At 36.3% G+C, this 25,964-nt stretch overlaps 1 protein-coding gene across 1 annotated transcript; it reads left to right on the top strand.

The window, feature by feature from the left end:
• The first annotated feature begins 1,075 nt into the window (after positions 1-1,075).
• Positions 1,076-24,812, top strand: Lrrc58 (leucine rich repeat containing 58). The gene is made up of 4 exons (XM_026394525.2): positions 1,076-1,669; positions 14,570-14,698; positions 15,366-15,643; positions 18,776-24,812. Exons 1-4 carry the CDS (start codon positions 1,170-1,172, stop codon positions 18,982-18,984), a joined length of 1,116 nt encoding a protein of 371 aa, XP_026250310.1. The 5' UTR covers positions 1,076-1,169; the 3' UTR covers positions 18,985-24,812.
• Positions 24,813-25,964: the final 1,152 nt, after the last annotated feature.

The raw sequence follows: 25,964 nt of genomic DNA, 5'->3' as shown, positions 1-25,964 counted from the left end.
CAGCAACTTGGTGAGGACCTAAGCAACTGAGGGAGACCCTGTTTCAAAAAAAGAACTGGGAATGTGTTACTTTATTAAGAGGAAGGCAGCTTACTGGCATTGATTATGGATAATTATTAACTTTCATTTGCATAAGGCTTGTAAAAAAAAAGCTATGTATTTTTTCTCATTTCTGTAAATTACAAAATTTAATTTCAGAAAAACATTTAATTTGGGACAAGGATGAGAATATGTTAGTTGGAATTACTAAGTTAATGCCAGAGTCAGGATTTTCCCAGTTAAACTGTAGTTTCAACTTGCAGTAAAATCTTAATACTTTTTGAATTCTCGACTAATTATTTTGAGTTATTCAAATCAAGAAACTTCCTCTATTGACTTCCTAAATGCATTCCTAGTCACCATAACTTAGACCAAAAACCACAGATGTGCTTCTCCAATTACGATGGGCAAAAGTTCTTACTTGCTGCACGATATTTTTGTTATACTTTTTTCAAAAAACACAAAACACCACCACAAACAACAAAATACTGAAGAGCAAGCAAGTATTCCATACTCGAAGGACGGGACAACTGAAATCAAATAAAATTCCTGTCCAAGGATGGAAACTGAGTAAGGATCCAGAGGTTCTAATTCTAATCCAGCTACCTCCACCCTTTGAAGGGGCTTTACTGTTCTCCAGACTTTAAATTCCCGGGGTTTGCGGTCAAGGCCGTATTCTCACAGAATACTAGACTAAGTGGCCAACTTCTAAACCCACAAATGACTGGGTGTCGCACCGTGACGCGCGAACCTTCGAGCCCAGATACGAAATTCTTAGGCTGTTTACGGAGGCAGTCCTGGATAGGTCTTTGGACTCTAGGGGTTATAAACCGAGGCTGCCGAAACCCGCCAGGCTCAGAGAACACCCAGGTGGCCCAAGGCCTCCCGCAGCTGGACGTAGACCGTCCACGCCGCGCGCCACGTGAGGCTTAGCCCGCCCCCGAGCAGCGCGCGCACCCGACGCCTCGCGTCGCGTGACTCCTCCGGGGCGCGCAGGGTTAGCGCCTGCCGCGCCACTTCCGACTCAGCGCTGGGTTCAGGTTCCGGGGCGCCGCCGAGCTCTTGGCCTGTGGGTCGCGAGCGGCGCTCTGCGGAAGCCCGCGCCAGCCAGGCGCTGTCCGGCGGCCCGGATGGAGGAGGCCGGAGCGGTGGTGGCCACTGCCGGAGAAGCGGAACTGAACTGGTCCCGCCTCAGTGTGTCCGCCGAGACGCTGGAGTCGGAGCTGGAGGCGCGCGGCGAGGAGCGACGCGGCTCTCGAGAGGCGTTGCTGCGGCTGCTGCTGCCCCATAACCGTCTGGTGTCACTGCCACGGGCTCTGGGCAGTGGCTTCCAGCACCTCCAGCTGCTGGACGTGAGCGGTAACGCGTTGACCGCGCTGGGATCAGAACTGCTTGCGCTGACCGGCCTGCGCACGCTGCTGGCAAGAAACAACAGGCTTGGCGGGTCAGGCGCGCTACCCAAGGGCTTGGCCGAGTCGCCACTCCGCCACAGCCTCCAAGTGCTCAATCTCAGCGGCAACTGCTTCCAGGAGGTGCCCGCCTCGCTGCTGGAGCTGCGTGCGCTGCAGACCCTCAGCCTGGGCGGCAACCAGTTGCAGAGCATCCCGGCCGAAATCGAGAACTTGCAGAGGTGAGCGGGCCCCAGTCGGAGGATAGGAGGCCTGGGGCGGGGTCTGGGAGCCCGTGGCGCCAGGCCTGAGCGCCAGGCGTTTGTGGAAAAACCCTCTTGCAGGCTCTCTTAACAGTTGGATAGTGAGTACTGCTTAGCCATCTCCGCGACTTGTGAGGATCTAATAAGATTAGAGTCACAAGAGTTTGGTTTGGCCCGTGCAGATTTTGGAGGCAGTTTTGCTGATGTTTTCCTTGGGTCTAGGGAGTGATCTCAACTGTGTGGGTACTCATAAACAAATATAACTCTGAGATTACCACTTCCTTGCTCAAAAGTCTTCCATGGCTTTCCATGCTTGAAGATCAGAGTACGTGCCTTTTAGCGTGGCATACAAAGTTCTCCAATCTGACCCTTCTTGTCACTATATTTCCAGCTCTTTTTTATTTATTTATTTTCTTTTGTAAACCCCTAACAATATGATTTCGTAGAGTTCAGTAAATCATGCACTTTGAGTATGTAGGGAAGGTTGCTTGCAGGTTCCGACACTGGTAGGCGCACACTAAATATGTGCTAATGGATGCAGAACCTCTCTACATGTGCTGTTCCCTTTGTCTGGAATGTTTTCTTCAGTTGGAAAAGTCCTATTTGGTTTCAGAACTTATCTCAAGGATCGCTTCTGTGATACCTTTTTTCACTACTCCCTGAAAAGAGTAATTATTGATAAATTGTACTTTCTCTGTAGATCATCCATCTCACCATTGCGTTGACCTTATTAAATGTAACTCCTTGTTTACAGAAATTATCCGTCTTGCCTGCTAGATTAGTTAATAAATGTATGTTGAATGTAATGGGAGGAGAGAAACGATAATATAAGTGCCCTGAAGGTGCCCTGGACAGAAGCAGAAAATAGAGCAATGAACTATCTTTCATCTGTAAAATGTTTTCACCTCCTTTATTGGATTTTCAGAGAACAGAACGCTAGAGCTGGAAGGAACCTCAGAGTTAAGTGTGGTGAGAAGAACATTTGCCTGGGAGTAAGAACTCTTGGTTCTTAAGCCTTAGGCAAAAGTCACTCGACATATACTAATCATAGCTTCCTAATCTGCAAAATGTGACATTTGGATAAGATAACCCTTCATTTACTCCTCAGCTAATATTTATTGAGTACTTGCATGTGTCAGGCACTATCCCAGGCTGTGAATTACAGTGAAGAACATGATCCTGCCCTTATGGAACTAACATGCATACTAATGGAAGAGACAGACATTAAACAACCAACTCTAAACCTCAGTATTTAACTACAGTGGTTATGAGTTTTATGAAGATGTACAGAGTGCCTTGAGACAACATAACAGAGGGACCTGGCTTATTTTAGTCCTTGGGCAAGTGATATTTTAATTGAGCTTTGAAATGAAGAGTTAAGAATTAACTAGGGGGCAAGGGTGGTGGGATCACAGTGCATGTGAAAGTCCAGAGGCAATAAGGAGGGTGACTACCAAATATGAAAAATAAGCAAGAGAGAAAGTGGCAAATATAAATTTAGGTCTCTCAAGCCATTTTTTATCTTGAAGGCCATGTTAAGTTTGGATTTTATTCTGAGTGCACATGTGTCTTGTTGCTGTGCAAGAGTGGAGTAGGGAGAGGCTGAAAAGGTAAGAGGAGATTTAGAGGGCTGGTTAGGAGATCATTGTAGTAGGTTGAGAAGTAACCTATACCAGGGTTTGCTAGGAGAGAAGGTAAGAAATAGAAGGGAAGGAAAAATAATTAAAGGTTAGAATTTATAGGATGTGGTTCCTTTTAATTTTCGTGTTGTGTAATTCCAACTTTCTCATTTGAATTTTCTCAGTATACTATGAGGAACCCAGGGCAAGCATTATTTCCATCACAGAGTAAAAGAAATAGGCAAAAAATCCCTGACATAAATGCTTTAAATATACATTTTTAATTCTTACAATGATTCTATGAGATGACATACTCCCCCTATAAAGAAACTGAATCCCAGAAAAATTAAGACTCAGGGTCTGTAAGTGGTAGAACTGTATTTGACCTCTGGGTGCCCTGACTCTAAACTTGCAATGGTGAAGTAGGACTAGAAACTCAATCTTTGGACTTCTGTTCTGTTACATCTGTACTAAGGAGAATTGGTCCAAGTTGTTCTCCTGGTTGACCTGATTTTCTGGGCTGACAACTGTGTCATGCGTGGCTCTAGGTCATTGTGTCTTTGGCTCAAATGTGTGGAATTTTTTATGTCAGTGTTTTTATTTTTAAGATGTTTGCTCTATTTCTCTTTATTGACAGAAATCAGCAAAAGTTTAGGCCGTGTTCTAAATGTGAACTCTGGATGAATATAGGCTAAAAGAGCCATGTAGAATTATATACTCTAGAGGTAGAAACAGCCTTGAGAGTGATCTGATTCACTTCTTCCTTTTTACAGATGAGGAAACTGAGATTTCACAGTAGTTACTTGTTTTTTTCTTAATTCTTTTTAGTTACACCAGTAGAATATATTTTGACATAGCATACATACATGGAGTTCCCATTCTTGTGGTTGTACATGATGTGGAGTTACACTGGTCATGTATTCATATATAAACATAGGAAAGTTATGTCTGATTTATTCTGCTGTCTTTCCCATCCTCCCTTTCTCTCATTCCCCCTGTTCAATCTGGTGAACCTCCACTCCCCACCTCCCCAACTCTTCACCCCCACCTATTATGAGTCAGCATCTGCATATCAGAACATTAGGCCTTTGATTTTGGGGGGATTGCTTATTTCACTTAGCATTGATAGCCTCAAGTTCCATCCATTTACTGGCAAATGCCATAATTTTATTCTTTCTGGCTGAGTAATATTTTATTATGTATATATACCACATTTTCTTTATCCATTCATCTATTGAAGGGCACCTAGATTGGTTCCATAGCTTAGCTGATGTGAATAGAGCTGCTATGAGCATTGATGTGGCTGTGTCACTATAGTGTCCTAATTTTAAGTCCTTTGAGTATATGCTGGGGAGTGGGATAACTGGGTCAAATGGTGGTTCTATTCCAAGTTTTTTGAGGAATCTCCATACTGCTTTCCAGAGTGGTTGTACTAATTTGCATTCCCACCAGCAATGTATAAGTGTACCTTTTCCCCACATCCTCACCAACATTTATCATTACTTGTATTTTTTTTTATATCTTCATTTTTATTTGGTGCTAAGGATCAAACCTGCTGCCTCACACATGTTAGGCAAGTGGTCTACCACTGAGCCACAACCCCAGCCCTCATTACTTGTATTTTGGATAATTGACACTCTGACTGAAGTGAGATGAAATCTCAGTGTAGTTTTAATTTGCATTTCTCTAATTGCTAAGACGTTGAATATTTTTTCATATATCTGTTGACCTGACAGATCATAGTTCTTCTATGAAGTGTCTGTTCAGTTCCTTTGCCCACTTATTGATTGGGGGTTATTTATTTTTTTGGTGTTAAGTTTTTTGAGTTCTTTATATGTCTTGGAGATGAATGTTATAATTGAGGTGCAGTGACAAAGAGTTTCTCCCATTCTCTAGGCTCTCTCTTCAAGTTCTTGATTGTTTCCTTTGCTGTGAAGAAGCTTTTTAGTTTGATACCATCCCATTGATTTTTTTAATTTTACTTCTTGCACTTTTGGAGACTTGTTGAGGACTTCGGTTTCTAAGCCCACGAGATTTGGGTCACCTTTTTCTTCTAGTAGGCGCACAGTCTCTGGTCTAATGCCTAGGTCCTTGATCTACTTTTTCTAAACCCCTTCTCTGACATTTTTTCCACTGTGGTATCAATGGATTCTGTTATTGGAGTATCTTGGTTTGTTTGGGACGATTTGTTCCCTTGCTTTTTCATGTAATTTGTGTGTCTACACATCTAACAGCATGGATCTGAGGCAGTAGTATATACCCTGTGGACTTACAATGTCCCCAAAGGTTTTTAGTACCTCACTGTTTAGGTGGAGACAAATAATAACAACAACCAATGCGAACAATAAACAGCACAAAATCAAGTAGTTCCTATTATGACGTCTACAATGTTATTTATCACAATAAATAAATGATATGATCAGTTATTGCCTGCAATAAAACAGCAAGTTTGTAAAATGATTTACAGTTTCAAATGGTGGACAGGGAGAAATCAGAAGTGATAGATGTGGTGATTATGAGGAAGGAGGACAGAAGTAGAAGTAAAAAAAAATTGAAGGAAGAGTACAAGAGAATAGAGATTGGCTATTAGCAGAAGAGAAAGAATCGGGAAACAGGTAAGAGAAAAATAAGTAAAAATATTTAAAAATTTAAAATAACACAAAACAACTAAAACATGCAAATCAAACATCCTAGTCCTCAAAAAACTCATCCATGAAAAATAGCTGACTTCAAAAATGCTAGAAATGTTGGGGAAAAAAAACAAATATGAGTATGCATAAATATCCATGCATCAATAAGGTCACAATTAGGCAGAGAAAAGAAAAAATAAAGAAAAAAAAAAGAGGAAAAAATATCTCCATGAAAAGTTAAAGAATTTCTGGTGGAGTTCAAAAGATTCTGTTTCTCTTCTCAGCATTTTTAGGTGGGGTCCTGGGTGGTGTGAAGCTCCATACTCTGGATTGCTGGAGTGAGAGAGGTAGTCGTCCTACAAGCAGGGTTTAGGCTTAGGTGGGCTCCAGGCTCTTTGCTGACCACGTGTGTAGTGGAGGAGCCAATTCTTATCCCCTACGTGTTACCTATGGGCCCCATATTTCCTGGGTCTTGGGTTCTTTCTCCAAATTCAGTCTCTCCCACTCTTCCAAAAACCCCCACTAGAGAAGTCTTTGCCAGCAGGTCCTGCAAGCAGCTGGATTGGAGGGGGAGGGGTAGAGCCGGGTGGGTTTCCAGGAGCAGTTGTCCCCTGTGTAAACCTCTCTCCATGTTTCATTTTCTCCTGGTCACATTAGCATACTCTGTTTCATGCACTATGTGTTTATTGGGCCTGTATTTCCCGTCAGACGTGGATTTGCCAACAATCAGCTCCCTCAACTGCAGGAACCCTCTCGGCAGCTACAAAATGGTTCCTTTCTTTGTCCTCTGCACACCGCCTGGAGAGATGGTGGCTTCTTTCCCACACAAGGAAGGATGTTGTGCAGTGTGCCTTTCAGTTTAGTTCATCAGTGTTTTTGATCTCTAAATGCTCTGTACCCCGACAGCCTCAGGCCCTCTAAAAACGCTTGTTTCTCTAATTCCTTTATCCCTCCTCTTTGCTCCCAGAAGGACCACTCTGGCTGGTGCTCGTGGCTGAGGCTGCAGTAGCAGCTGTAGTGCTGAGGATTTCTTCTTTATTTTATTATATCCAACCTCCAGAGTCCCCAATCTGCTTTGAATGCCCAGTTTTAAATTCCAGTAATGCCGGCCCCTACTTCTTGTTGTTGTTGTTCACCCACTTTGCTGAGAAGGTGTCTGCTTTCTTGGTTTTACACCACAGAGTATCCAGGAAAGCAATTTCCTCTATTCAGCCATCTTGAAAACCCCCATTAGTGACTTGTTTGAAGCCAGATAGTGACAGTGAAAGTTCATGATTCAACCCTCAAAGACTAACTACCACTATTAAAATAATGCATTAAAGCTTCAGAAATATAGAGGTACAGGTTCAGTCACTTAAACTAAGGTGGTTATCCAGGAACACCATCTTCTTTCAGAATATGTATGGATTCTCTAGGCCTCATTGGTAACCCTGATTATTGTATACTATGCCATGCTGCTTGCATGTTTTTGTGTGTTGCAGAGGTAGAACTCAGACCCTCACACATGCTAGTCATGAGCTATGCCATGCTGCCTTTGAGCCAAATCTAGTATTTTGGCACATTAAGAAGATTCTGTCCTCTCTAAGAACAGTTTAAAAGTTATGGAACTATAAAATCCTTCAAAACTTTACCTTTCCCCACCCTTAATTATTCCACGAAGGAGTAACAAATATTATTGGTTTAGCTGGTGTCATTGACCTCTTTAGAGGTATGTATTTTTTATACCTTGATGATCCTTTTCCCAAGTGGCAAAATTTTAGGGGGAAAAAGATTTCTCAAAGATCACTTTCAAAGTATAACATAAGTAGGTATTAAAAATCTTATTTATTTTTATGATTAACTTCATTTTCCTGGAATAAATTTGGCTATCAGTGTGAACTATAAGGTTATAGATACAGATTCTATCAAAATGTAGATTCAGCAAATAAGTATAACTTGTTTGCTTTTATGTGGGCAAACTTTTTTTGTTTCATAATGTTGACAAAATAGGTATAATTTGTGTTTTAATCTATTTCTTCTTCTGAACTCTTACCTTTTATTCCTTTCAGCTTAGGCATTGACTGAGGAAAGGCTTAATAATTTATCACTCACTGGGCAATAGACTTCATTAAAGTAAATGAAAGCTTCAGGGCTTTTGGCATCCAGGATGCTAGATATTTGGAGAGAAGGTTTGAGCCAAGTGAGTTTCATTGGAACTTTCCCCTAGTCTATTCTTAAGTAATATATTTTTCTGTTTGTGACCCTTCTTTCACCATTTGTTTGATGTGGTTTTAGAAGATAATTGTGACAAAACAAAAGCTAGAAATTAATGCCATGGAATGTTTTGAAGCTAGTGTACAACAGGCACATGTCTTAGAAAAGAGACAAGAGACTTGATTAGATGATAAATAGAACCTGGTAAAGTTTAGTCTCACATATTGAATTTGTGACTTTGTTTCCCTCTGACATCTTTCTTAGTTTGGAGCAAGCACTAAGAAATGATACCTCTATCCCTGTGTCTACTTTTGAATGTACAATGAACTTTAAAATCCTGTGAGAAGTGATCGTATTTGAAAATTAACCATTTAATATAGGGATGCTATTTCAAGAAAAGTATTTAAGAAATTGTATGATTCTTACCTTTCTGTACTTCTGTTACTTGTCTTTTGCCTCTTGGTATATCCCTGTCTCAGCTTCCTTTAACCAGCTGTGGAACTAATGTATATTTTTATTGTACTTAACGTCATTTTTTGAGGGGTGGAGAAGCAAAAAGCATTTCCTTCTTATACTTGTGGTTAAAGTTGATTGGTGCAGTGGGGCCTATTATTTTTTTCAGTGGGTCATTGGTCCTTGATAAGAGAAAAGGCACCCGTTTCTAAGGATTGGAAAGGTAATAAACTTTTCAAGAACTAAATTTAAGATTGATCTGTTAATGCTAAACAGAAAGGAAAAGAAGAATTCATTTCATAAATTTAGTGAATAATTTTTTCCTATTTTCTGTCAGACAATAAACGAATAAATTTATGCTAACTCTAATTAACCAGAGGCACAGTGTTACGAACATAACACTATAATTTTGCTTTAAATTCAGTAATAATTTACTTTCTAACTATGAAAAGGTATATTAGGGAAACATGCTTTAGAAATTTAGTTCCCATAAATTATTGAAAGATTTCAAGTCCATAGAACTTTGGAAATTATTTGAATTTGAAAGTGAGAAGCCCATAAGTTTACTATACTGGTTGTGTAATCTGATTAATGATACCCATGAATTGCAAAAGAGAATTTACAGTACATCATTTCAAAATCATGGGTTTGGTTATATTTTAGAACTTCAGATCTTTCCCTGCCAAAAGTCACAGAAACTACTAGTGTTTGGCATCCATTCTGAGTACATGCCCTGCCCACATGTCTTCTCTCAATGAATATCTCCCATTGAGAGAAGACATTGAGTAGTTACTGACCACTAAAGACTAATTTCTCTTATTTATTGACTATTTTAGTAACTTCAGGCTGCTATAATAAAATACCATAAACAGAGTGACTTATAAATAACAGAAATTTATTTCTCACAGTTTTGGAGGCTAGGAAGTCCAGTATAGAGCTGGTGGCAGATTGTCTGTTCAAGGCCTTCTTGCCTGGTTCATAAATGTCAGATTTCTTGCTGTGTCTTCATAGGACAGAGAAAGGAAGCATGTTCTCTAAGGACTCTTATATGGGCATTAGTCCAATTCATGAGGGCTGTACCTTAATGACTTCATCTAATTCTAATTACCTCCAGAAAAACATCACTTTCAAATAACATTGCATTAAGGGTTAGGGTTTGTTTCATTGTGGATTATGAGAGGATGCAGGCATTCTGTACATAACACTAAGCTAAGCAAATAGGACAGTGTTTGTACTTGCTCTCGGACTCACTCTTCTCTTTCTTCACTTTTTTCCCCCTACTAGATCAAGTTTGCCAAACTTTTCCCCCAGTAGTCCTCTCATTAAAATAATTTATTTTCCAGGGTAGTTTCATTTATTTGAATTCCAATTATTCTATTCTACTTAAGTAGTTCTCCTCATTGAAAAACAGGGATTTCTGAGTATTTGAATATTAACTTATACCATATGGGACAGGATCAAAATACTCTGCCCAAGATCCTCCCCCCCAACACCAGTATTTAGGACTTATATGAGGTAAAATCCAGTCTTGTAACCAGATAGTTGATTTTTGCTACAAGGTAATCTTTTTTTTTTTAATATTATTTTTAGTTTTCGGTGGACACAACATCTTTTATTTATTTATTTATTTTATGTGGTGCTGAGGATCGAACCCAGTGCCCCACGCGCATGCCAGGTGAACGTGCTACTGCTTGAGCCACATCCCTAGCCCCCCAAGGTAATCTTTGAAACAAAAAAAAGTAGCATGTCAAAATTACTTGTCTGCTTACTTTTTCTTAGTATTATGAGTCTAGAGAGGAATATAGTCTTGAAAAGTTTTACATTATCAGAAATTGAGGGCGGGGGATGATTCATTTATTTAAGAAAAAAAAAAAAACTTCAGATTCAAGTTGGTTGTCTGAATCTCCACACATCACAGAAGGCTTAGATTATGAAAGACAGAAAAGAAATTCAATGAATGGAAGAAATTATACCTGACAAAGTATCTAATAAGGCTGTCAGTAAAGGATTTAAAAATAGTTTTCTAAGTTTAGAGAGATCAAGGAAAATAACTTCATCAATGAAACAAAAGAAGACGAAGTTTTAAAACTGACAATTACAAAAGCTCCAGTTCCTAGAAATGAAAAAAAATATATAATACCCCCCTGCCCCATTTGTGATTTTGCTTTCCTGGTTAACTGTAGTCAAAACATTAAACGGGAAATTCCAGAAATAAACAGTTTTAAATTGTACTGCATTCTGAGTAGCATGATGAAATCTTGTAGAGTCCTACCCTATATGTGACTTATCCCTTTGTCACACTTATATACTCTATACCCTGCCTCTTAGGCACATAGTAACTGCCTTGGATATCAGATCAATTATCTAAGTAGCACATGCTTATGTTCAATGGCCCTTATTTAATAATGGCCACAAAGTACAAGAATAATGATGCAGGAAATTCAAATATGTTATAGAAAATCCATAAAGTGCTTTCTTTAAATTAAAAGGTTTAAGTTCTTTACTTAGAAGAGAAAAACATTGTATGCTTCAGTTGCTAAAATCTGTGGTAAGAACAAATCTAGCTGTGCAGTTATAAAGAAGGAAAAAAATTTGTGGTAGTTTTGTGTCAAATATCAAACCACAGAGCACTATAAGTGCTCAGTTAAGAAGGAAAAGGCAATAAATTATAGGGTTCAGTACTATCCCTGGTTTCAGGCATCCACTGAGAGTCTTGGAATATATTCCTCAAGGATAAAGGGGACTTGACTATGTATGAACTTACTAAATGGGCTACATGGCGTGAACTCCACCAAAGAATGAGTCCAAAAGCCAAGAGCTTGCTAAGGCATTCTTCTGAAATGCAGCACAGTAAGATAAAAAATGAAAGGCTTAAACGAAACAGGATGAAGGATAGATCCTGAAGTTCATACTACCAAGAACAATTCTAGGGGGAAGAAAAAAAGAATGAAAAACAATGAGGGTCGAAATAGTGACTGAAGTTTCCCACAATTAAATAAAGCTAACTCTCTAAACTGATATTTTGACACCTTATAATAAAACTTAAGATAGTGGAAAAGACAGTGGAAAAAATACTCAGAGCACTGAGGGAGGGGTGAAGCGGACCCCCTACAAAGGAACAGTAGTGATATTGACTGTAATTAGATAATGGAGCAGTATCTTCCAAATGCTAAGAAGTAACTGCTAACCTAGAATTTTATGTCCAACTAACTTATTACTCAAGAGTGAAGGGCAGAATAAAGACATTAGAGTCAGGAGCAATGGCACATGCCTGTAATCCCAGAAGCTCAGGAGGCTGAGGCAGGAGGATCTCAAGTTCAAAGCCAGCTTCAACAACTTAGCAAGGCCCTAAGCAACTTAGTGAGACACTATTTCAAAATAAAAAGGGCTTGGGATGTAACTTTGTTTTTAAGTGTCCCTGGGTTTAATTCCTGATACCAAAAATAAATAAATCAGAATATTCAAAGACTAAACCATGAGTCTTTGCTGAAGGAACTTCCGAAGGAAAATTGAATTTTAAAAGATGTACCAAAAATAATGATGAACAAAGAAATTGGTAAAAGATGTTGATAAATGTGTATATTGATTCATAATAAATTTATTTAAAAATCAGTAAAACGGTAGAAAATCAAGGTAAAACTAAGTCTAGAAAATGATACAAAGAGAAGATCAGAGAATGGCGCAAGGATGTGTTTAGGAATGAGAGCATGCAAAGGAAATTGAAGGGGTAACAAAATTGGGGGTATTAAAATAGAAATAGCACCTACTGCAGGGTGAAACAGCAGGGAGCAGTGAACAAAGGAAATGATGTCCACAGCAAAGGGCAGAGTGAAGGGGAAAAAAACGTATAGAACAATCAAATCGTACCCTGTTTTTAAGAATTACATTTAAAATACAGATTCACCAGTCAGTTCAAAGGATAGAAAAAGATTCCAGGCAATGTAGCTTCTCCAAACTGCTGCATCAGACTCCAGTCACACCTCTGCTTCCATTCCTGCCCCACAGTGCTCCTCCCGAACCACTTCTAGTGAATTTAAAGGAACAAAGAGAAATGTTTCATGTGAATTAAAGAACTTCAACAGAAGTTTTGGAAGGCAGGAACTTGAATGTATCTGCAATATAACTTCTATATTGAAGGAAAAGAGCAAAAATTGACAATTCTGAAGAAGAAAAACCATAGTTATGGTAGGAGAGAAAACCAGTAAGAAGGCAAAGTAGTAAGAGAAACTAAAAGAAGTTTGAGTTTCTCAGTGTATAAGATTGGCACACATTCTTTTAGTACATATAAAACAAGAATAAAAATAGACCATGCTATAGGCCATAAAGGAACAAAGTTGCATAGAACATATATTTGACAACAAAGCTCCCAACAAATTAATGAGTGAAAGTCATCTAACCCATGAGAAAAATGGGAAAATGAGATGAACAGGAAATTCTCCAAAGAATCACATTTGGCCCAAAACATAAAAAAGATACTAAACTTCACTGATAATTAGGGAATGGCAGATCTGCAAATTAAAAGCACAGAATGATGCCATTTTCCACACCGTCAGATATCTGTTTTAAAAATTAAAGTCAGTGATGATCCTAAGTGTTGGCAAAGTAATGGGTTAAGTAAGGAGTACTCTCAGATGCTGATTGTAGATATGTAGAGAACGATAGCTCTAGAGGGCAAGTTGGCTTTATCTGTTAAAATTATGCCTTATATTCTAAAACCTACCCTTTTTCAGGCCCCTCCCCTAGAACTCAAATTCAGTGCATCTGGATGGGGCCAGGATTTTGTAGCTTTGAAAGTATTCCAGTAATTCTTTTTTTTTTAATATTTATTTTTTAGTTTTAGGTAGACACAGGATCTTTATTTTACGTTTATGTGGTGCTGAGGATCGAACCCAGTGCCTCATGCATGCTAGGCGAGCACTCTACCACTGAGCCACAATCCCAGCCCCTCCAGGTAATTCTTAACATAGAAGTTTGAGTAACTGCTAAGCTGGCTATTTTCTCCCATTTTAAAGATATTTTGAAAGAATGTTAGTTCTTCTGAGTTAGCAGATTTAACAGAAGACAAAAGTAACAGTAATAGAAAAGATGTGTATATGTGTGTATATGTTTGTTTATTTCCATATATATTTTAAGAACTAATTCTGCCACCTCCTGCAGAAAATCTTTTGGATTTTGCAGGCTTTCTATAGTCATTAGAGAATAGTATTGTATTGTGGTGCAATACATGCTATGTTCAAAATATTAATTTATTTTCTAATAAATAGGATAATTATATTGAACTTTAACTTCATGGTAATGGTCAGCTTTACATATAATTTAGTCAGCCTCTGATAATGTACTTGTTATAATAAGAGCAAAGAAGAAATATAGAGGCTTCAGATATATTTTTCTACTTAAAAAAAAAAAAAAAGGCTAATGGTTTTCCTCTTGCTTGCTAAGCAACTACATTAACCCAAGCATACTATCATGGGATCAGTCTTGTCTGTGGATTTCTCAAGAATTTTCCTCTTCCCTAAAACAGTATACTCATTGAACTTTAAAAGTTCTCTTCTTCACCTTGAAGCTTCCTCTTTCTTCCCATCTAAATGGACTGAATTCATAGCCATCCTGCATTATAGTACTTTTGGGAAGTTTTTCTAATTAGTACTATTGTGGTTTTATTTTATTCTTCCTCTTTTCAGCTTCTCTCTAATTTGTGAGTTGTTCTCCTTATTTTGATATTTTAATTGTGTGATCCCTATTTTTGGACCTGTTTTGTGTTTGATAATACTATTGTCTAACATTGGTGTGTCATGTCTCCTTAGTTAACGATCTAAGCTCCCTGAAGCTTGCATTATTTCTCTAGAGTATGGGTTGCATGTAACAAATCCTAAGTAAAACATTTGCTGAACAGATCAAATGAGCTCATTGTAGTAGAGACAATGGAGTGCTTCGTCTAAGTTATATTTATTTACTTTTTTGTTTTTGTTCATTTTCTTTTGCAGTTTAGAGTGTTTATATCTTGGAGGAAACTTCATCAAAGAAATCCCACCAGAATTAGCAAATTTGCCTTCTCTGACTTACTTGGTATTATGTGACAACAAAATCCAAAGTGTGCCTCCTCAGCTTTCACAGTGAGTAATTTCAAGCAATTTATGTATATACACATACATCCATTCATAGAAATTGTTGTCTTGCATTAATTCACATGTTTTACAGACAGATAAGGATTAAATATTCTCAAAGCAACTGATATGATAATTATGGCTCTGGGATTTACTGTGAGTTGGGTTATTTTTACTTTTAAATGCTCTAGTTTATTCCTTACAGTATTTGTTCAGCTTATTTTATGTAGTCAAAAAATAGTATATTAATTTGACATAGGTTTCCCTAGGTTTTATGGGATTTCTAGTGAATTTATATTTTATATGAAACATTCTTATCCTACACTTCTTATGAGGCTTTATAATGTAGGGGATCTTCATTTTTATTGCATCTGAAATCTTTCCTTTTTTAGGTATTGGAATCTTTAAAAATAATATTACACATAAAATACTCTTAAGTATTCTAAGCTAAGATTCCAGGGGCAAAAGTCTACTATGACATTCACAAGGCTGTACTCCATCTAGTTTCAGCATCGTTTAATTTTATTTCCATTAACCTGAGTTGCTCATTTTTTTCGGGAAGTCAGGCTCTATATACATAAATACATATATACATGCATGCACATATAATCACACACATATATAAACTCAGCTTATGTTACCCACTGCCATTGATTTTGTACTGCATTCATTCTAGGCTGCATTCACTTCGTTCCCTCAGTCTCCACAATAACTTGCTGACCTACCTGCCTCGAGAGATCCTCAACCTTATTCATTTGGAAGAATTGAGTTTACGAGGAAATCCATTGGTTGTTCGTTTTGTCAGAGATTTAACATATGACCCTCCAACTCTCCTGGAATTAGCTGCACGGACCATTAAGATCCGGAACATTTCCTACACTCCTTATGATCTTCCAGGGAATCTTCTTAGATACTTAAGTTTAGCCAGCAATTGCCCAAACCCAAAGTGTGGAGGTAAGTAAAATAGTGTTAGTTACAGTGTTATTGTTTCCTACTCATTTAGCTATTTTTAAAATTTTATCTAAATGTTGTTTTAATTAGCTAAGACTTTTTTCAGAGAAAGATAGTTTTTTTTCTTTCATCCTTTTAAAGTTAAGACATTTCACCTTCTGAGGATTTCTCTCTCTCTCTCTCTCTTTCTTTCTCTTTCTCTCTCCTCCCACCCCCTTTTTTTCTTTTTCTTATTTTGGTATTGGGCATTAAACCCAGGGCATGTTACCACTGAGTCCTAGTCCTTTTTATTTTTTTATTTTAAAACAGGATCTCACCAATTTGTTTAGGCTGGCCTTGAACTTGTACTCCCTCCCAAATCTCTGGGACTACAGGCATATGCTACTATGTCCAGCTCTTTCTTTTCTAAATTCTTTCCATAATATTTTTGGATTCACCATAAGTAAAATACCCAGGCAGTCTCAGTCTTATGAGGCTTTATTATCATAATAAAAAGTAAGATGATAAAAGGAAAGGAAACACAAAGGAAGTGTTAATAGTCCTTATTGGGGCTGGGGATGTGGCTCCAGCGGTAGCGCGCTCGCCTGGCATGCGTGCGGCCCGGGTTCGATCCTCAGCACCACATACCAACAAAGATGTTGTGTCTGCCAATAACAAACAAATAAATAAATATTTAAAAAAAAAAAAAAAAAAAAATAGTCCTTATTGTTTAAAAAGTGTTTCTAAAATGTTTGTACATCATTTATGTTATTTGAAGGACACTTTCTTAGGCTTACCATTCTTTGTATCAGATAACTTTAAAAAGAGTGTGATTCAGGATATATGAGAATGGGCCAAATGCATGTCAGTTTCAAGATAGTACCATAGAACTTTATATTATGAATTTTAATTCTTTAAAATTTATTCTTTCAAATTCATAGAGGATTTGGAGGGAATTAAACAAATGATAAAATGCAGAGCAGTCTAAGGTATCTCAAAGAATTCAGAATGCCACTAGGAATTAAAGGAGGGGGAGTGTATTTGATTAGATCTGGGAATGAGAAGATAATTCCTGACAGTAGTTAGATTTTAATAGGGTAAGATTGAGGATAGGAAATTTTCATATGGAGAAAGTGAAGTGGAGACAGAACAGTATAGGGCAGAATGTTAGATGAATGGCAGTTGGCTCACATGTTCAGTTAGGGCAGTAATGAGAAACAAGAATGAAAAGATTCATTAAGATCAGGTTGAAAAAGACCTGAAATGCCAGACTGTGTGGGTAGAAATTGGTGACTGATAGTGGATCATTTTATTTTGGCTTCCTTATAAAAGTTCCTTTTTTAAAAAATCCTTTTTAATAGGGTCATAGAAATATTTGTAGTGTAAATATAAGTACTGGAGAAATGTTGCATAAAAATGGTCAAAAATCAGGTGAGATTTTCCCTGAAAGTCTCCTCTTGTCTTGAAACTGTTATAATATTTTAAAAAATGAGAAAATTATTAAGTTACTCAAAGATTGCTATAAAAGAAAAGAGAAAAAAAGATACATTGGGTTTATAAAAGACAAGACAGACCACACGTTAAGCCATTTCTGGCCATTCGCTCTTAGAAGTAGAGGTTGCAGTTTTGTGTCTTATGAAAAGTGCATAAACCTCTCTGGCTTCTCTTTCATGAATTGGCTTTACAATGGCTGAGGAAACAGGACAGAATTCACAAAAGGCCTCCATGCCTCATGGTCTAAATCTAGTCTGCTTTGAATCTTCCTTTTCTGGAAATGAACTTCTTTTCTCTCTTAAATGGTTTCTGTTAACTTTTTTAGTACACTGAAGTGCTATTTATTTTAGGAATGCTTTAAAAATTACCATTTTAAAATTTGAGATAATATGTAAAGTGAACTATTAGATATTTCCCCCCTCAGATTTGTTATTGAATTATGAATTTAAAATAATTTTATATTTTTATATTCTGTGAGAGATTTTCCTTTTGTATGTGACTGACAAATAACAAAGTATTGTATTGTTTTAGCTTATAGTAACTCCATAATGCTTAATTTTATTCTATTATTGTTGGATTGCAAACACATTTTTAGGGATTTATTATTAGTTTACTGACTAACCAGTTATTGAATGTTTCTATTTTTCTAAATCATTTCTAAATACCACTCTGCTAACCTATGCAAGGTATTTAGAAATCATTGTTGTTTCTTGGATACATGTTTTTATTTTGATCTCTTCTGATCAAAACACACAGTAGCTGGGAAACTTAAGTTAGAGTGTAAAAGTTGAAATTCCTCTCCAGAAAGGCAGTGAACCCAAATTTCTAGATATTCCGGTTTTACTGCAAATGTTGGACAGCCTTGGTATGTCAGAGATGTGCAGTATCTTTTTAAGGATCAACTGAAACCCAGAGGCATGTAAACCTTTTTCCTTCTGCACTGGCTGCATTTCTGCCTATTGAAGAACTATAGTTCAGGAGCACTAAATTAGGAACCAAAAGAGCTGCCTGCTAGTAATTGTGTGAGAATCAAGTGAAATCATCAGTGAATCAGCTTTGCAGCCTATAGATTTAGAGCCCACGTAAATATAAGATGGTATTTTGTTTCTTTTCTTTCACTTTTTCAGATTGTAAGAACAGGAATACCAAACTCCATCTCCTTACTGCATATTTTATGCATATCTAATTCTTAAGAGAATTATAAAAGGGGACTTTTGTTTTGCTTTAGTCTTCTGCCTGTGGGACAAAGCCAAAGGGGTGGCTTGGGGGATGGAAAAAGGGCACTTAAGGTATCCTGTAATTTCCATCAGCCACTGACACCAAGTCACTCACAGAAAAGATGCTAAGTCCTTAATGACCCACTTCCTGAAGATAAATTTCCTGGCCTCTTGCAGCCAAATTTCCACCCCTAAGACCCTTCAGTATTTCTATATGTAGTGCTATAAAGGTGACTACTAATTCTGTTTAAGATTCATCAGAGAGGCCTGGGGTTGTAGCTCAGTGGTACAGTACTTGCCTAGCATGTGTGAGGCACTGGGTTCAGTCCTCAGCACCAGTTCATAAAAGAGAAAAGTATGTGACAGTTCTTCAGAATTCTGGGAAAAAAATATCAAACTGTGACTCTTTGCTTTGTAATGATTACTGTGTATTCCTTTTCTCTAGGAGTCTACTTTGACTGCTGTGTCAGACAAATTAAATTTGTGGATTTCTGTGGGAAGTATCGCCTCCCACTGATGCACTACTTATGTTCGCCAGAATGCTCTTCACCCTGCAGTTCTGCCTCTCACAGCTCCACTTCCCAGAGTGAATCTGACTCAGAAGACGAAGCTAGTGTTGCTGCACACAGAATGCAGAAAGTTCTTCTTGGCTGAACAGAAATACAGGATGTTGTGAAATACTTAAAAAAAAATGAGCAAAGATGATTAGAAAAGAAAATAGAGCTAGAAGTTGACTAGAAACCTTACTATCTTCATCTTGAATGTCCATGAGATGATGTGAAAGATTTTATGTTCATCTACCCATTCAGCAGGAATAAGTTCAATACCATGTTTGGAATCTTTGAATATAATCCGAATGGCAGATTCAAATTTGGCTGATTGTTGTGCAATTTCACAAGTTTTGCCTGAATCACATAGCAGAATGGTATATTTTGAAGAGCAGTGGTATAATAAGGCCATGAATAGTGAAACTTGTGGCAGATGAGATGAAAAAAAGTAAGAAATTATCAAAGCTATAATTATTACCAAGGTTATCCTTGGGTTTAGGCTGAACACCATACAACAAACAAGGTTAGCTCTTTGCTTATTTTGTCGGTCTGTGTAGATTGCAGACCTATTCATATAAGCTCACACACAGATGGTTACATAGGACCTAAACTTTTCTGACCAACTAACTGTAAAGTAAGGGGTATAACTTGTAAATGGGATAACTTTTCATTTCTTCTTCTTTGTTTTGTATGATTGTTAATAACTTTATATAGTTCAGCAATGACTTGTTATAGTGCCTTAATCCTAGCAAGAATATGGAACCTTACTCAAGAAATAATGCCAGAGCAGCCTATAACCTAATGTACTATGCAAGATACTTTAAAATATGCTTTAACAGAACTATGTGGAAACTGTATAACTAACAGCTGAGCTCATGGCCACCTTAACTTTTTTTTTTATTATTTATAATTTTTTTCAGTGTGCAGTGGTCCCTTGTAAGCAAATCACTTTTTATAGTTAATGGGAAGCTACCATCTTGATCAGTTTATTCCTTATCAGACAGAATAATACTTTTAATAAAAACTTGGAAAAGATGTAAGCCAAGAAAGCTTCTTTGTATCTTGAATGAATAGGGGGGAAATTTTAACAGTCAAATGTGACTCCTTTGTGTAGTGTACTAAAGCTGCAACTTTCTCTGCATTTTAAAGAAAAATGAATAAAACTAGAAAAACATGGCAATAAAGCAAATAAAGTTAGGAGCAGGAGTCGTGTTCATACACAATAGAATACCAAAACTAGTTATCCATGGAATAATTTTTTGAAAATAAAGTACTGATAGAATAGAGGGGGGGAAAAACAGAATATGAGATACAGGGAGTTGATGATACATTTAAAATGTATCCTTGAAGTATAGGAGAAAAATAGTTTCAAAAATTACCAAATTTTTATTAACTAAGTGCTTATAAACTAATATTATAAATTGATATTACAGAATACACAACACTTTCATCATAATTAGCTAACCAATCTATGATAAAATGATGGCTAGTTGGCAAATGTTAAGTATACAGTGATACACAGGCAGATTACATTAGAGCCTCCTGATCTCTTTTCTGACTTTAGCATTCATGACTGGGCACATCATTTCTTAAAAGCTGATTATTGTATATATATATGTATGTTAGATTTTTTTCATATGTATTATTTTTTACTTTAGAAGAAAGTATAGTATAGGATAATTCAGGGTTTGTGTGTTTATTTGTGTGTTTATTCATGAAACGTCATGAAAGTTTCATGACTGCAGTTGTGAAACGCTGCTATAGAGATCCCTTTACCTTTACCCTGTTAAAATGTAGTAAGATTCTTATTTTCTTTTTAACTCTGATTTTTTTATGTGTATAGAAGTGATTTAATATGTTTCTACTGTCTATTGAAGTAGTATGTGAATAATTATAAAATATAAAGTCTTTGCTTACTTCTAAAATGAGCCATAGCGAACTGCAGACAGCAAGATTATGAAAAGTAAAAATGACTTAGGCTGTGCCTAAATGACAAACCTAAAATGTTTTGTAACTAACTGATTTAGATTGGTAGGACCAAATTTTTCTGGCTTAAATGCCTCTGTTTACTTCTTGATTGACTATTAGCTTTGACATAAGTTAACAGCTTAGTTGATCTTCTAAGAATTAAATAAGCATGTAAATATAGCATTTAACCTTCCCAGGCTTCCTAGAATAAAGGTATATTGCTTGATCTTTTACAGATATAAACTACTCCAACCAGAGACAGTTTCTAGCCTGTGCCATATAATGGAGATGAATACCAGTGTTCTTTCAACAAAATCTTTGTTAGGGTTCTTTACATGTACAGTTGAAAAATCTATGATCGGTGTGCTACTGTCTTTGGTAACTTTTAAGTAAATCTACATTTTAGCATTAGTTTTCCTTTTGTTGTTTTTTTTTTTCTCCCAAATCTTTGACCTTAGCCTTTATAAGAGCTGCTGATAGTTTCTAAGATTTTCTTCTTTTTCACTATTTTTCCTTTCCTTTTTAAATAACTGGTGATTATAGAAATTAACCAGAAAATGAGATACAGGGAGTTGATCATCTAAAACAATATAAACAGCTCCCAAGTCATGTAGCAGACTTTGTATTTAAAATGGTAGTCTTACTTGTTAGTTGCTAAGTTCCATGTTTCTGTTTAACTACTGTTAATGAATTTGAGGATTTTTTTAAACGATGTGAAAAAACAACAAAGTAGTTTTCATAATCAAATTAGGTTTAGATATTGCTCCACTTGGATGATTTTAGTGAACAAAACTACTTAAGCAGAACATTAATATATGTTGAGTGGAATTCTTCAGTGCTAATATTCAAAATTGGAATTGGGTACATTATACATTCTCAACTTATTCCTAGAATCCAGTGTATCAGCCTCACCAAACTGAGGCAGAATAGGACTTTAGGAAATAGGAAGATTCACTAATATGATATTGATTCCATGTTGCCAGGGATTGACTGACATAAGGACCTGTGATCAGAATTCTCAATATTCCCTGTATATGTAGAGATAGATCTAGAGGTGACTGTTCATATTTTATTTCTAAATGTGTGCCGAAGGAATCTCTTGTCCTAAAATTCTTGATACTAAAATTTTAAGTTAAAAAAATTCTAAAGATTTGCATTGTAAATTGTACCTCAAATGTGAGAAAGTTTTGTGTTTATGTCAATAAGAGTAAAAGGCAGTTCATAATGGTGCAGCATAACCAATTTTACCAGACGTTGTAAATATCAAGTTTATTGCTGGAGTGGTAAAGAAATCTTTAAAAGCAACAAAGTATAGGGACAGAGAAGTCACCAGACACCCAGGAATATCTCTGAGCCAAGAAAGCTCTTTAGAGTAATAGTAAATTGTTTTTAAATTAAGTCACTAAGTAGCTTATCGACTACCATCTAAAAGCTTTTATTACTAAATTTATTTAATGTCTTGGACTTGGGAGATTGTTCACATCCTGCCATAACTGAGGGCCTGCAAGTAATAGGATTTTCTTCCAGCCAACCTTGCTCTTCACAAAGAGAAGGTAGTACCTCATTAGCCTGAAATTTGTGGTACGGCAGGTAGCCCTGGTTGATATTTACTTTTTCACTATGTGTTTTTAAAAAAACAAAAACAAAAACAACACTAAGTAAATAGTGCAAATAAAGTTTGATCTTCTAAAGCATTTTAGCAGCAGCTATTTATGTATTTAAACAATGGTTATTATTTCTAAACCTCATATAACCCCTGTAGACAAAACTATATTAGTTAGAGTATGTATATAGAATTAGTTTAGCAGCATTTAGTTAGAAATACCTAATTTTAACCTAAATGAGCTCTTTCTCATCTAAAAGTAGATATGATTATGTCATGAATACCATTCCCCATGCTAGGCCCTGAGTTCAGTCTTCAGCCCTGAAAAAAATAAAATAAAAATATACATATACATGTATATCTGTATATCACTCTCCATTTAGTCCAAAATAGTGAGATTTTAAGTTGTATGGAATGTTTAACCCTGTGGTAAAGGCTGCTGTATAGGTTTTTAGGCAACGTGCCCTGTAATGCATAATTCTGATTCCTCATTATATCTCTGTACTAAGCACTAAACACAATATAATAATAATGAATTTAGTAGCATGCTGTTTTGTATTTTCATTATAAACATCATAATTTTATAGGTAGCAGTGTCTTGATTTATGGTCAGAAAGCATGTGCCTTAAATCCTCCACTCTAGACCCAAAGTTTGGGAAACTAATCATTTAATAAGTTATGACAGCTTCATGATTATTTGTATTTCACTTGAGAGATAAGGACTGATCCTGAGAGATTTCTTGACCTAAAATAATGCCCAGGTATGAGTTCTAGGGCTTCTGGGGAGGGAACTGAAATCATGTATACTGTTATAGAGGTCAAAGCCATAAGCATCAGGGTTGTCTGAAATAAAATCAGTGAAAAAGTGTATTTTCTTACGTATTATTTTAATTTAAAAATATATCTGGTACCACCAAAGGGTAACAGTGGTTTCTAACCAACTTCATATTTATAGCAATATATAAAAATATTGTTATTGTGAGGCCTAGCATATTTTGCCACTGTTTTGTTGTTGTTGTTGTTATATAGGTTTAAAGGGGGTATGTTTTAATATTATGCATGTAAATACCTCCATTCGCTTTTTATTTTTTATTTTTTGGTTCATATTTACTAAGAATTAATGTAAAAAAATAACAATTCATTAACAACCATTACACATCATTGAACACTCACAGGGTAATACTGATTTGGGTGCTACTAGACTTTTAGCTAGCATTTGTCAATCTCAAGAATTCATGTAAAGGACAGTATTCAATCTAGTATATATTAAAATCCATTAGTTTAATGAAGGTTATTTATATACCGTCATACAGAAAGCCATGGCAGAAAGACCATCTGCATTTACCAGAACTTCTTTCTTCAGCTGTGAATAAATTGGTTAACATCTTTTTTATTCAGAATTCCATCTAAGGGAAGAAACTGGGATATTGCTGGTATTTCAAACTGCTATTGCTGGTATTGCAAAAACATTACTAAATTGGTTGATTCTGCTTACTATTTATATTAAGAGAGTTCTTTCACTAATTGAAATGGTTAACATTGAGGTGGTGTTGAGGAAGAATATTAACCTTCAAAGTCACTTTACAACAATCGTGCAGACTTGTGTTGAGGTTTGTTGCATTCTGAGCCCTCTTCATAATTTATGAGAAACAAAAACATAATGGGACAAAATTATAGAATAATCAGTATTTTTAACTTTTATAAATAAAAAGTTTGGTCCTTCAAGTATCAGTGGAGGATACTAAAATGTATTGACTTTTACTTTGGTCAAATTACTATTTTTGATCTGATTTTTAAATTTTCTGTAATTGAAATCTTGTGAATTAGGAATATCTTTATAGATATATGGATAATGAAAGCTTAATGGTAAAATAAGTGTAATTCAGCAATATGATAAGTTTTTTTCTCAATGTAAGCTATAGTTTACTTTATCAGATTTATATGTAACCTTATAATGGTAAATGCTCTAAAAAGAATATCTAATCTACTTCAACTCTATTACCTACTACCCCTTCCCCCCCAGGACACATAAAAAATGTATGTATTCGATCTTCTGTATGAATTTTGCCTTACTAAACATTGTGCCTTATTTTATTAAATTGTTTTGTTGGAATCCAGTTCTGTATTTTAAAAATGTAACAATTAACAAACATTTACGGGGCTGGGGATGTGGCTCAAGCGGTAGCGAGCTCGCCTGGCATGCGTGCGGCCTGGGTTCGATCCTCAGCACCACATACAAACAAAGATGTTGTGTCCGCCAATAACTAAAAAATAAAGAAATATTTAAAAAAAAAAAAACAACAAACATTTACCTGTTTTAAAAAATCTAAAATCCTAATAATGTTTATATTTGCCTATTGTTATATCATTGCTTATCTGTTTTTTGAATTTATTCAATACATGAATTCATAAATTAAACATCTGTTAGCACTTATTCTTTATTCTACATGCAAGGGATAAAAGATGAATTAGACCAGGTCCTATCTACTAGAGTTCTGTTTACCTTCACAATCTTAGTAGATAGGATTATATGCTTGAATAAGAAATTGGCAAGATCTTGCTTACTAGGGTCAGTTACATCTTGCATTGGTCCGAAATCACACAATCTGCACACAAAGTAATACAGTAGTAACAATGATATTATAACAATTCATATTGGTGGTTCTTTAGTACCATTATTATGGTGACCTTAGAATATTTGACATTTTTCTAGAATATGGGAAAATATTGTGGTTGATTATGAGTTGGGGTAAACAGTGGATAGGAAGTACACATTCTTTACCAAATATATTTCAAATTTGATGAGATGAAGAAAGCTCAGCCCGTCCCTGGTTAGGGTATAGGAAGGCTTCTTGGCAAAAAACGATCCAGAAATTGGAGAGATGAGAATAAACACAGAATGAACTCTGATCTCTTAGCTTTCCTGAGCATAAAGCTATTATCTAACCCACCCAGTTCTTAGAACTAATATTAGAAGGAAATTTTATTCTTTAATGACTTAATATAACTTTCTAGATACCAAATAGAAATCAACACTTTTCAGAAAGTGTGTTTGACTTGGATGTATCCATCCATCCTACCACTTGCTTCTAGTTTCATGAGCAATACATCAGCATTTCCCGGATCAGAGCTAGAAGACTTAGAAGTCTGAAATTAGTTGAGAGATGTGGCCAAGTCTCAATCCAAGCTTCTGGACTTCTACTTCAATACTTTGCACTATAGAATGCTGCTGCTTTTATTTAATATGCCCTGACTGGAAATCAGAAACAGTATTAGTATTGCACTATAACTGGTCTGCCAGCATTGAAATGATGTTGTCAGCAGTGTATCTCCTCGGTGTAATCAGTTTTAGATCTGATGGGGGGCTTCAGATAAGAGTAAACGTCTGGGTAGTTATCTACATTTATGAAGCATATTTAATAATTTACATTATTTAATCCTGTGACACTGAGGTAGGAACAGATTTGGTGAAATTTGTTGGTGTGCTTAATCAAAGACTTCTCTCTTTTTCCCCT

This window comes from Urocitellus parryii, chromosome 2, assembly GCF_045843805.1.
Source record: "Urocitellus parryii isolate mUroPar1 chromosome 2, mUroPar1.hap1, whole genome shotgun sequence".
Taxonomy (NCBI): domain Eukaryota; kingdom Metazoa; phylum Chordata; class Mammalia; order Rodentia; family Sciuridae; genus Urocitellus; species Urocitellus parryii.
The sequence above is the reverse complement of the archived record's forward strand: the minus strand, read 5'-3'. Positions and strand labels throughout refer to the sequence as shown.

Excerpts from the sequence above, each read along its gene's own strand:
- Lrrc58 (XM_026394525.2), top strand. The coding sequence starts at position 1,170 with ATGGAGGAGGCCGGAGCGGTGGTGGCCACTGCCGGAGAAGCGGAACTG. Across the intron at positions 1,670-14,569 it reads GAAATCGAGAACTTGCAGAG|TTTAGAGTGTTTATATCTTG; the intron begins GTGAGCGGGCCC and ends TTTCTTTTGCAG. Across the intron at positions 14,699-15,365 it reads GTGCCTCCTCAGCTTTCACA|GCTGCATTCACTTCGTTCCC; the intron begins GTGAGTAATTTC and ends CATTCATTCTAG.